Here is a 12,905-nt window from a genome sequence, read left to right as displayed (position 1 = left end):
AGGGTTCCCGGGTTCGATTCCCGGCGGGGTCAGGGATTTTCTCTGCCTCGTGATGACTGGATGTTGTGTGTTGTCCTTAGGTTAGTTAGGTTTAAGTAGTTCTAAGTTCTAGGGGACTGATGACCATAGATGTTAAGTCCCATAGTGCTCAGAGCCATTTGAACCATTTTTGAACACCACCCACACGGAACTTATCACACTGACTCCTCTCCTCCCTGTGCTCTGCAACCTTTTACTGGAATGTTGGGCTAAGGATACTGCGCCGCAAGATATGCACGACTCCAAAATCGTCACTTTATACACAGATAAAGGCAATCGCGGTGATTGCAGTTGCTACTGCGGATTTTCGCTGCTGAGTGTCGTCGGAAAAGCATTTGCACTTGTGGTGCTGGGCAGACTGAAGAAGCAAGCCTGGCATGTATGCCCTGAGTCTCAATGTGGCTTTCAAGCCCAGCGACCTAGTACTGATATGATTTACACTCCAACAAATTGAGAAAAAATGCTGCGAGCGGAAGACACCATTGTTCGTTGATTTTATCGACCGTCATAATGCATCTGGCACAGTCAGCAGGGAGGGTCTGTAACTTTACTAGTGAAGTTAGGTTGTCCTCCAAAATTCTTGAAGATGATCAGGGCGTTTCACGAAGCTCTGGAGGGTGTTGTTTTTGGAGGAAGGACATGAGGTCCATTTCTAGTGCAAAGAGAAGTCCGTCAAGGCTGTGTAGAGGCGCCTACCTTGTTTGGTATACTGTTCTCGTTATCTCTCGAAGTTGTGAAAGTAGCTTGGGCATCGATCTACATGCCAGCGCTCAATGGAAACTTTACAACACGTCGTTATTAAGATTCTAGCGCTATCGTGAGGGCTTATTTTATAAGTAGCCTTTTATTTGCTGGCGATGCCACACATATTCAAGACGTCGTTTAAAGGCTTATGGACAAATGTGGCACTCCATGCAAACTCTTCTCCATGTCTGTGAATATAAAGAAGAATGTGATTATGGCGCAAGACAGGCCTACACAGATACGGCTGCTATAAGATCAGATGGCTCATTGTTGAATGTAGTGGACAAATTCTGCTACCTTGGTTCGTTAGTGTCGGAAGGTCTCCCTCTAGACGACGAAATAAACGCAACAATTAGCAAAGCGGGGTACACTTTCGGGAAGCTCCACACAAGAGTATGGGACAAGAAATACCTTACGGGACGATCATCAATCAAGCATGTGTGATGAGCACCCTCTTGTATGGTGCTGAAACCCGGACATCATACGCTGTACAAGAACTTAAGCTCAACATCTTACATCTGTGGGGCTTATGAAAAATTCTACGTATAACATGGAGGAATCGTGTGACAAATGAGACGGTGCTGAATGCTGTGAATCTAGCGAGTGTCACCCCCACTCTCAAGAAACGTCGCCTGGGGCCCTATTCTATATCGTTCATACCGATCGGTGCAGTAGGTTAGCCTCGGTAGTGACGTCATTTTCGGTTCTTTATCCGAATTTACTATTCAGTAAGCTTCTGAGACCTGTTACGGAACGGTCTTCCCGCCGATTTTTCGACAACTTGATTTCGGTATGGACCTGTCGTTCGATTAGCTGTGGCTTATTTACACGTATAATGTTATTTTAAACATATTCAGTGCTTTAAACTTCGGATTTAGCGATTGTGTTACTAAAGAATCACCACAGGACACGTCCAATTGGAAAGTGAATTCATAATAATGGCTCTGAGCACTATGGGACTTAACATCTATGGTCATCAGTCCCCTAGAACTTAGAACTACTTAAACCTAACTAACCTAAGGACATCACACAACGAATTCATAATAAACTATTTTCCTTTGTTAGAAATGCAGTTAGGTTAGGCTGTTACTGTGAATGATTACAACATAAAAAAAAGTTTTCGGTCAATGTTCTCTAAAAATACCTGTTATTTTATGCAATTCAGAGTTTAAAGATCATTAAATATCAAGACATCGGCTCTGCTTACCTATATTACATGAGTGTTAGTTGAAATTACGAGTGATTTCGCGTACTCTTTTTCGCAAATGGTTTACTTATTAATTATCGAAACGCGTTTAAAACTTTTAAGTAACGTTGCAAAGGAATTCTGAGAAGCCTGATAGAGGAAACCTTCCAACATTTCATACATTTACGGCTTACACCCGCATCATTCGGCAACGAAGTCAGTCTGCGTCTCTCTCGACTGGAATTACATTAAGAAAAACACTACTACCACGCAAGCTGTAGTGGCGAAGTTGGTAAGGCAACGAAGTACCGTGTTAAAGAACGTAGGTTCGTATACTGTTAAATGCAAAAAATTTTTTTATCCTCTTCGCGTTTGCAACACCTTCTGAGGCTTCGTTAATCGTAAAAGTTAAGCATTTTTCTGAAATATCCATTGTAATTTACACGTAAGAGCGCGCCTTCTCAGTAACGAATATCTCCGATTTCGTGACTACCGTACGTTCAAGAAATGAAACATGAAATTACTGTGCGTGAAACAACTGACAGTGACATTTATATTTCTTCTTGTCACAAATAATTCAACATTTTTTTTCGGAATACGTAGCGATTTCCGAGAGTGTGGTCAGACAGGAATCTAAGAGGATAACGTAAATTACTGCGAATGAAACTAGCAGCAATCGTCTTTATACCCTAGCTTGTCTCAACTATTTAGCTGCGATCGAATCGTTAACAACAGTAGTCAGAGATGAAAGGTTTCCGCTACAACATTTTCAGACTATATCACCGTATATGAAACATTTTGATTCATCAGATCCTTGTTATGAACTACAATGAACTTCCGTAGCTGCACTCGCCACACGCTCTCGAAAAGGCGATTTTTTAAATTTTGTTTTTATGAACCAAATCGTTGATGCATCAGTTAGGGAAGTAGGCTACTTCATCATTTGGATCTCCAGGAGCGAGCTACAATCACATTCTATACATCTTCTTAATCTTTGACACTCTCTTAAACATTTTTCGGGTTCCTAAAGATGTGTGCCATCCATGTAACTAATTGTAGGCAGTTTATTCGCATACGGGTTCGCTTCTTTTATTTGTGAAGCATCATCACGAATAAAGGAAGCGAAACTCGTATGGAAATGAACAGCCGCCTTCAATTAGCTGCATGGACAGAACGTACCGCTATGAACTTTCAAGCAATTATGGAACGACGGAAAACAGAAAAAATGACGAATTTTTCGGGTATTTCTATAGATGGATTTGTACAATGTGGTACTACACTCCATTCTTAAGTCATATTCGGAAATGTCAAATCCGAAACAAGACGTCGTGAGAATGAGAATAAAATGAGATAATGTGACATTTACGATAGTTCCCAGAACACAGTGAATATTCTATCGTTATCATGCATTCATGGAAGCCCATGGCCAGCGAAATTTGAACAGTATTACGTACTGTAACCACACTCTTCGGTACTGTGAAGAGTGGCACGCCTGTGTCGGCCGCTAGCCGCTTCCGAGTTCGTGCCGCTGTGGCGCTGCAGTGCGCGTACGCAGATCTGAGGCAGATTGCTTTTCATTGGTTGGTGCGAGAAGAACTGACAACAGCGTTTCGGTCCTCTAGGACCGTTCGGCATCGCTTTCGAAATGCTTACTGAATAATGTTTGGGCTCTGTTTCGAAAACGTGACCGTTCGGTGCGCCCGCGTACCGAACCGGTTCAAATGGCTCTGAGCACTATGGGACTCAACTTCTGAGGTCATTAGTCCCCTAGAACTTAGAACTAGTTAAACCTAACTAACCTAAGGACATCACACACATCCATGCCCGAGGCAGGATTCGAACCTGCGACCGTAGCGGTCTCGCGGTTCCAGACTGCAGCGCCTAGAACCGCACGGCCACTTCGGCCGGCGTACCGAACCGATCGGCAAAATGGTGGAAAGGTACAGAATAGGGCCCCTGCGGTGACTTGGGACACTTGCATCGTACGGACCACTCCCGTCTTTCCCGACGTTTGTGAGACAGCAAATGCCAAGAGGCCCCCTGGAAGTCGTGCTTTGCGCTTTGAAGAGTACGTCAAGCGCGATATGAACACATTTAATACTGACTGCGACAAATGCAAGGAGCGGGTGGCAGCAAGTTCCATGACGGCGCCTTAGCTCCGAAGCAAGCATTTAGACAAGCGGTCTCCGACGAACTCCTCTTTTGGTGTGGTACACACCTGCCCCACCTGTGGGCGCCAAGTGGGCACTCGCATTTGACTCCTGAGTCACGAAAAGAAGTGCCTGCGCGGTGCTACGTGGTTCTTCCGTTAGGAATTACGGACAATTGATCATTAATAAAGGAAATACATTCTTGGAATGAGTCCATAATCGTTCTGCACTCTTGCAAATAATTCTGTTGAGTCTGCTTAATGAAATTTTTTGTTGATGACAGTATTTCACGACATGTTTTATCTACCGCCGTCATCAGAGTCGGTAATTAACCGATTGTGGGTCCTGCGCTAAAAGAAAGGGGCAAGAAATCAAAGTCTGTGATTCTTTTGGTTCTCACTTCTCTATTCAATACGGTACGTCCGTTCTTTTTCCGGTATAAACCAGGTTCTCGCGAAGACAGTACACAAAGAAACAATTAAGTTTACGCAATGTCAACATTCGCATGGTTTACTTATCGTTATATTGCAGTAACACTAGATAAGATAAGGTCTTACAGTGAATCCCCACTCGGTACCAGAGTTTTTCCTGTAACTTGGAACTTCTTTTACCTCTGACAGTGATTTGTTAATTAATCCGTCTTTCTGAGTCCCCACTCGGTACCAGAGTTTTTCCTGTAACTTGGAACTTCTTTTACCTCTGACAGTGATTTGTTAATTAATCCGTCTTTCTGAGTCCCCACTCGGTACCAGAGTTTTTTCTGTAACTTGGAACTTCTTTTACCTCTGGCAGTGATTTGTTAATTAATCCGTCTTTCTGAGTCAATGTTAAACTGTAGATTCTCACAGTAGCTTGTTGGGCATGTGAGTTTAAAGGTCGGAAGATGGCAAAGGGGTCTCCAATAGGACATTATCCCTAGAAAAATCCTATATTGTTCAAACCAACTTTCGGGTTAAGTGCAGTTTCACTTTTTTACGATCGTTGCACGCATTAACGTAAATGACTGATGAGAGACACCATTTGTTAATCTCGTAGCGTATTACTCAATAATTGAAACTGTAATTTGATTCGCATGGTACTAATGTACAACAAATGTAATAACGTAGCTAATGAACCGTCCGTTGTCAGTTGAGCAAAGACGTGGCATCCAAAGTTCAGTCGGAGGGTCAAAACAACAGTCGTAGATATTCCAAGCACGCGCGCAAAGAAAGTAAAGAGCCGTTGCGAATGCAGTATAATGGGAGAGTACGCTGGCGCTAAGCCTAAGCTGTAACTGGCAAGAGGATGAAGAGGATAGGAAGGGAGGGGCGGAAGGGGGACTCATTAGCATCTAGCGGGGAGAGAGGGCCAGGAACAAGGCGCGCTTTGCGGCGCACGCGAGGCTGCTGGAGGACCAGCTCTGCTCGCCACTTACTGATGCTGCGGCACCGGCGCTGTGGAGAAGCGCTGCTGTTGACTACAAAATAAAACACTAGTCTTGTCTGCAGACGGTGATGACAGAACTTCTACATCTGCATCTATACTCCGCAAGCGAGCGTAGTTGTGTGGTAGAGGATACTTCTGGTACCGCTATCATTTTTCGCCCTTCCCTAATTCACCTGCGAATCGTACATGTTAGGGTTGATGTTGTTGTTGTGGTCTTCAGTCCTGAGACTGGTTTCGTGCAGCTCTCCACGCTACTCTATCCTGTGCAAGATTCTTCATCTCCCAGTACCCACTGCAACCTACATCCTTCTGAATCTGCCTAGTGTGTTCATCTCTTGGTCTCCCTCTACGATTTTTACCTTCCACGCTGCCTTCCAATACTAAATTGGTGATCCCTTGATGCCTCGGAACGTGTCCTACCAACCGATACCTTATTCTTGTCAAGTTGTGCCACAAACTCCTCTTCTCCCGAATTCTATTCAATACCTCCTCATTAGTTATGTGATCTACCCATCTAATCTTCAGCATTCTTCTGTAGCACCACATTTCGAAAGCTTCTATTCTCTTCTTGTCCAAACTATTTATCGTCCATGTTTCACTTCCATACATGGCTGCACTCCACACAAACACTTTCAGAAACGACTTCCTGTCACTTAAATCTATACTCGATGTTAACAAATTTCTCTTCTTCAGAAACACTTTCCTTGGAATTGCCTGTCTAATTTTTATATCTTCTCTATTTCGACCAGCATCAGTTATTTTGTTCCCCAAATAGCAAAACTCCTTTACTATTTTAAGTGTCTCATTTCTTAATCTAATTCCCTCCGCATCACTCAACTTAACTCGACTAGATTTCACTATCCTCGTTTTGCTTTTGTTGATGTTCATCTTATATCCTCCTTTCAAGACACTGTCCATTACGCTCAACTGCTCTTCCAAGTCCTTTGCTGTCTCTGACAGAATTACAATGTCATCGGCGAACCTCAAAGTTTTTATTTCTTCTCCATGGATTTCAATACCTACTCCCAATTCTTCTTTTGTTTCCTTTACTGCTTGCTCAATATACAGACTGAATAACATCGGGGATAGGCTACAACCCTGTCTCACTCACTTTCCAACCACTGCTTCCCTTTCGCGTCCCTCGACCCTTATAACTGTACAAATTGTAAATAGCCTTTCGCTTCCTGTATTTTACCCTTGCCACCTTCAGAATTTGAAAGAGAGTATTCCAGTCAACTTTGTCAAAAGCTTTCTCTAAGTCTACAAATGCTAGAAACGTAGATTTTTCTTTCCTTAATCTATTTTCTAAGATAAGTCGTACGGTCAGTATTGCTTCACGTGTTCCAACATTTCTACGGAATCCAAACTGATCTTCGACGAGGTCTGCTTCTACCAGTTTTTCCATTCGTCTGTAAAGAATTCGTGTTAGTATTTTGCAGCCGTCGCTTATTAAACTGATAGTTCGGTAATTTTCACATCTTTAAACACCTGCTTTCTTTGGGATTGGGATTATTATATTCTTCTTGAAGTCTGACGGTATTTCGCCTGTCTCATACATCTTGCTTACTAGATGGTAGAGTTTTGTTAGGCCTGGCTCTCCCAAGGCTGTCAGTAGTTCTAATGGCATGTTGTCTACTCCCGGGGCCTTGTTTCGACTTAGGTCTTTCAGTGCTCTGTCAAATTCTTCACGCAGTATCATATCTCCCACTTCATCTTCATGTGCATTCTCTTCCATATCCATAATATTGTCCTCAAGTACATCACCCTTGTATAGACCCTCTATATACTCCTTCCACCTTTCTGATTTCTATTCTTTGCTTAGAAGGGTAGGGATACCTGTCGATAAGTCTCCGCATGAAGTCCAATTTCTCTAAGATTCTCGTCGCGGTCCGCGAATCGTCTGGGGAAGGAAGTAATATGTGCCAATAACGTACCGGAATCCAGCCAGATGGTGTCCCCGACAACTGCTAATGATTCGACAGGAGCACACGCTGCCATTTTCAAGGCATAACTGCTGTAAGAGGTAAGAGCCTTGGAAGGGAATTTAAAACCTCAGTTTGCAGAGAAAGTCCGGAAAGCTAGCTCTCTCTCTCTCTCTCTCTCTCTCTCTCTCTCTCTCTGACCCATACACACACACACACACACACACACACACACACACACTGTAAACGCTAGCGCCATCACAAACAAAAGATGACCGACGTCGAAAGTGATAGTGAAATTAATAATCAACGGGTGCGGTAGCATTAACTCTGTCCCTCTGTTTTTTGACAAGAGAGAGACAGCACGGTTCCACCAGCATTTAAACAAAAACCACCGTCTCTATTTATAAGGTTACTTGCTAATTTAATTTCGGCTGTCTCCTTAACAACACTATCCCAATAGAAGAAAGCGCATGTCAGACTCTCCATGCTGTCATATTCCATGGGATGATCGGTGCCAAGACAACGTTCTGCAGTGGTGGATTTTCTTGGCTGTGGTGAGTACTGAATACACTGGTCCTCCAGAGTTCTGATAGTCTGACCAGCAATATTTGACATGCCACAACTGCAAGGAATACGGCAGACATCCGCCTTGAGCAAACGAAGATCATCCTGCACGGAAACTGAAAGGACCCTGATCTTAGATTGTGGTCAAAAAACTCGAAAAACAGACTTCACATCATATTTCCGCAAACTACGACCAACTTTAAAGTACGGTACAATAAAAACTATATTTCGCCACGCACTTCATATAAACAGTTACTCGTAGGGTACATGAATGTTCGCGGCATACCAGGTATGCAGTAGCTCTACCAGGCATGAGAGATCAGCGCTGCTGAGATGAAAATCACACAATGTTACGATGGGAGAAATCTGCTGACATTCCTTGTGCCTGCGAGGAGAAAGGCGGACGCAGCGCTATAGGACGGCTGGCCACCCGCGTATATCAGTGTGTGTGTGTGGTTGCCTACCGCCAGGGGCTGCAGAACACAGAGCTGGCAGCCGGCAACGCTCCCTGACCTTTTTATCGCCCCCGGCTTCTGATCGCTCGCTGGCCGCATCTCGCGTGCGCCCAGCGGCCGTATACTGGCTCGTAAATCTGTTACGCGCAGTCACAGCGCACTTCACAAGCTGACGTCGATAAAAGCCACCACGCGTACGCCCTCTGAACTAAATACGGGTTGAAATCTTTCGCTGTTGGTCAAGTGTAGTAAGGGAGACACGTTCCTACCAAGATATCTAATCTTTCCAATTAAAAGAAAACAGCCCTCGGTCACTAATTTTTAACGAATTAACCGGGTTTCGACACTGCTGGGAGTGTCTTCCTCAGAATTTACACCAAAGAATGGCTATAACATGGTCACAGAATTATGACTAAAAAAGTATGATACAAATTATAAGTACGGAATTATCGTGAAAGATTGGCAGTACTTATATGTCATTTATAAAATAATAAATATGCCAAAAGATAAAAAAATGTTGTTCAGTCCGTTTACAATCTGCACCACGCAAGTAACGAGCAGCCCTTAGTGGCTCGCCACCACAGTTTTTTTATCTTAAATATCTTTGTGACTAACGCCCTTTTGGTATATTTATTATTTTGTAAATGACATATAAGTACTGCCAGTCTTTCGCGATAATTCCGTACTTTTAATTTGTATTATATGTTTTTAGTCATAATTCTGTGACATGTTACAGACCATTCTTTGGTGTAAATTCTGAGGAAGACACTCCTAGCAGTGCCGAAACCCGGTTAATTCGTTAAAATTAGTGACCGAGGGCTGTTTTCTTTAATTGTAACTATTCATGGTCTCTGAACCTGCAGCCATGTACAAATTTTTGTTATCTAATCTTTTTTGCGACCAAAGGGAACATTTCCTTACAGGTAGCACGTCATACGATACCCTCAACAAAGTCTCAAAATGGTTCGAATGGCTCTAAACACTGTATAACTTAACATCTGAGGTCATCAGTCCCCTAGACTTGGAACTACATAAACCTAACTAACCTACAGACATCACACAAAAATGGTTCAAATGGCTCTGAGCACTATGCGACTTAACTTCTGAGGTCATCAGTCGCCTAGAACTTAGAACTAATTAAACCTAACTAACCTAAGGACATCACACACATCCATGCCCGAGGCAGGATTCGAACCTGCGACCGTAGCGGTCGCTCGGCGCCAGACTGTAGCGCCTAGAACCGCTCGGCTACTCCGGCCGGCAGACATCACACACAACCGTGCCCGAGGCAGAATTCGAACCTGCGACCGTAGCAGCCGCGTGGTTCCGGACTGAAGCGCCTAGAACCGCTCGGTCGCAGAGGTCGGCCAACAAAGATTCGTCTAAACACACTGAAGTAATATGTATGGTTCTCGGGCGAGACGTCGGATGTCATAGTCAAAACTCCACAATATTTCGTCAGCGCAACTGGCCGACAACTTCAGGTGCGACGAACACACTGCTAAGGCATGACCAGGCGTACAGCCTTGGACACTTTCTTTGAGTTGTCAACGCTGTAAGTCTAGTTAGTTAGGAAGGAGTTGAAGTTTGTGATGTCTGAAGATGGGTGTAATCCCGAAACGCGTAACATGTTCCAATAAAAAAGTCAATTGAATGTCTCATGACTTTACTGCGATTGTACAGCATTGGTTGCCAGTTATTAATTTAGAAGCATAATTAAAGTTCAAAGGCAAGAAATGAGGAAATTTGAGGTTTGCCAGTGACGCTGTAATTGTGTCAGCGAGGACAAAGCACTTGCAAGAACCCGTGCACAGATAACCGATCACGTTAAAGCGTCGCTTCTGGGACACGGCGGATTAACAGTGAGGCCTCGATGTGGCTTTTAGGCGGTTTTCACATCCCACTTGTTAAATATGGGGCTGTTACCTACGTCCCGCCGCACATACCTGCTATGAAAACATTTAGAAAACGTTCCCACATTTCCACATAAGATTTATTTTAGACGCAGGCAGATGGAGTCCACAGATTCCGTCCTGTAGAGTGAATAAGAGACTGATAACCATACATGTTTCATGTAGACATCCGAGGGAGGACTGTAGCCACAGTACACTACATGAGGTGTGGAAGCGTATGATAATGGAGGAGTGTCGGAGGAATAAGTACAAGAATTCTGTTCAGCAGAATTCGGCAGTGCAGAGGGATGGAGCCAGGATGCATCCCGAAACCAGCATATGCTCATGTGCAAACTGCATACATATTTACCACCAAGCATTCACTCTTCCAAAACGCAAAAGACGTCCAGTTGATGTGAATTCACTTCGGTCTGAACATATTCGTATACTCCGTATATACCATTGAAGACCATCCTGGAGAATGTGTTCTATCGATGTCTCTCGAATGTCTACATGAAATGCAGTTATTGAAAGCTGCTCTATCACCCACATTCATCTCGATGATCGAACACATGGCGATGGTTTGACAACGATAGCTCAGCAAAGACTGAATGTGGAGGAGAATTTAAGGTCATAACGGTAGTTGAGTGGATGTGGCCCAATCGGTTTTCTTCCCACCAAAATCAGCCATCTTGAATGACGTCACAGCAGCGCTCCCTGGTGGCTGAGATATGAACTAAGCCAGTAGGACTGCATACACACGTGCATGATATAAATAATAATAATGGATAATGAATGTTAATAAATGATAATAATAATGAATAATAATAAAGACAAGTACGATTTTGCATGCGATATCCTGTTGGAATTCAAATTTGCCACCATTTTTTTCTGGAGGGTTAGGTTAGTGGATGAAGCCCAATTGACCTATTTTCCCGCCAAAATTCAAATTTCCCGCCATTTTTTCTGGGGGTTAGGTTAGTGGAGGTAGCCCAATTGGTTTATTTTCCCACCAAAATCCGCCATCTTAGATGAAGTGATGCGCTGTTGCCAAGTCTATATGCCGCCATCTTGGATGACGCCATCGCCGCCATCTTGGATAAATTTGGCAACAACGCAGAGTGCGCTGACACGAACCTTGTCCTACTACTGACATCCAACGGGAGCTCCATTCTCAACGGCTGGCAAGCCAAGACTGAGCACCTCAGCAGAGCGTGCGTATGTTTACACACAGCGCCTGAGGAACTCCTCATAACAGTGTGACCGAGTGCCACACAAACAGAGTTCTGTACTTATAAAAAAAATAGGAGACCTTACTTTTGGGATTACCGCCGTAATTATGCAGAGATGAAAAAACTTGTGCAGGATAGAGCACCTTGGAGAGCTGTATGAAATCAGTCTTTGGCGTGAAGACCATAACAACAGCAGCAACATAGATCTAAAATGGAAGCACAGTAGGAAGATACATTTAATATGTGGCGATGTTCCTCCCAACACGACTTCCATAAAACGGGTGAGAAGGTGGGCAGGCAGCCCTGAGCCACGCACCTGTCAGGGAGGAGGCGTTGAGGCGGCCGTGGTGCCAGGCGGCGTACTGGCGGCCGAACGCGTGCGCGTGCGCCAGCCCGTCCACGTGGTTGCACATGTCGGTGGAGCAGCACGACAGCCCGGCGCCCGCGCCGCCGTCCTCGCTGCACGCCTCCTGCTGGTCCCTGCGGGCACACGTCACACACTTAGCCGTCATACAACGACAGTGGAACTCATATACAGACTTCCCGTAACACGACCTTGGTTCACTGCCAAGCCACTTGGAGCGCTGCAATCTGTCAAGTTTCTTTTCGTTTCGTAAGACCGGTATCACACTATCAAATTTCTTTGTTAAATATCTTTGTCAAAGAAATTTGATGGTGTAATAGGGAACTTTGTCAAATGTCGTCAAATATTTGATCAAATCTAGGGCATCAAAAAAATGTTCAAATGTGTGTGAAATCTTATGGGACTTAACTGCTAAGGTCATCAGTCCCTAAGCTTACACATTACTTAACCTAAATTAATCTAAGGACAAACACACACACACCCATGCCCGAGGGAAGACTCGAACCTCCGCCGGGACCAGCCGCACAGTCCATGACTGCAGCGTCCTAGACCGCTCGGCTAATCCCGCGCGGCTTCTAGGGCATCGCTGTAGATTTAATCAAAGAAGTCACTTGTCTTCTGTTCACTTCAATGTGACATGTTATCACCTGGAGCGCTAACATCGCAGCAGCGTTCTGTCATCTGCAGTGTTTATTGCCGGTAAACACAATTGGTGTGTACGGGCAACTACAAAATTAATAGAGATGTATGAGGCTGATGAGGCGCTTTACAGCGTGAGGCACCCTGAATACAAAAATAGATTAAGAAGATTGGAGACCTAACCTAACCTAACCTAACTCTCTCCTGTAGCAAGGAATCGGAGTGTTACAGTGAGCCTGGCTTCTGCAGGTATAGCAGTTCTTAAGTGAGTATTGTGCTTTGTGATATGA

At 44.2% G+C, this 12,905-nt stretch overlaps 1 protein-coding gene across 1 annotated transcript in view; it reads right to left on the bottom strand.

The window, feature by feature from the left end:
• Nucleotides 1–12,905, bottom strand: part of LOC124606720 (BMP and activin membrane-bound inhibitor homolog) — a 269,434-nt gene that overhangs the window by 16,837 nt on the left and 239,692 nt on the right. The window contains exon 3 of the mRNA XM_047138750.1: nt 11,929–12,092. Within this exon, the coding sequence (XP_046994706.1) occupies nt 11,929–12,092 (164 nt within the window). The remainder of the gene's footprint in view (nt 1–11,928; nt 12,093–12,905) is intronic.

Source organism: Schistocerca americana, chromosome 3 (genome assembly GCF_021461395.2).
Source record: "Schistocerca americana isolate TAMUIC-IGC-003095 chromosome 3, iqSchAmer2.1, whole genome shotgun sequence".
Classification (NCBI taxonomy): domain Eukaryota; kingdom Metazoa; phylum Arthropoda; class Insecta; order Orthoptera; family Acrididae; genus Schistocerca; species Schistocerca americana.
This window is presented reverse-complemented; position numbering and strand designations above follow the sequence as displayed.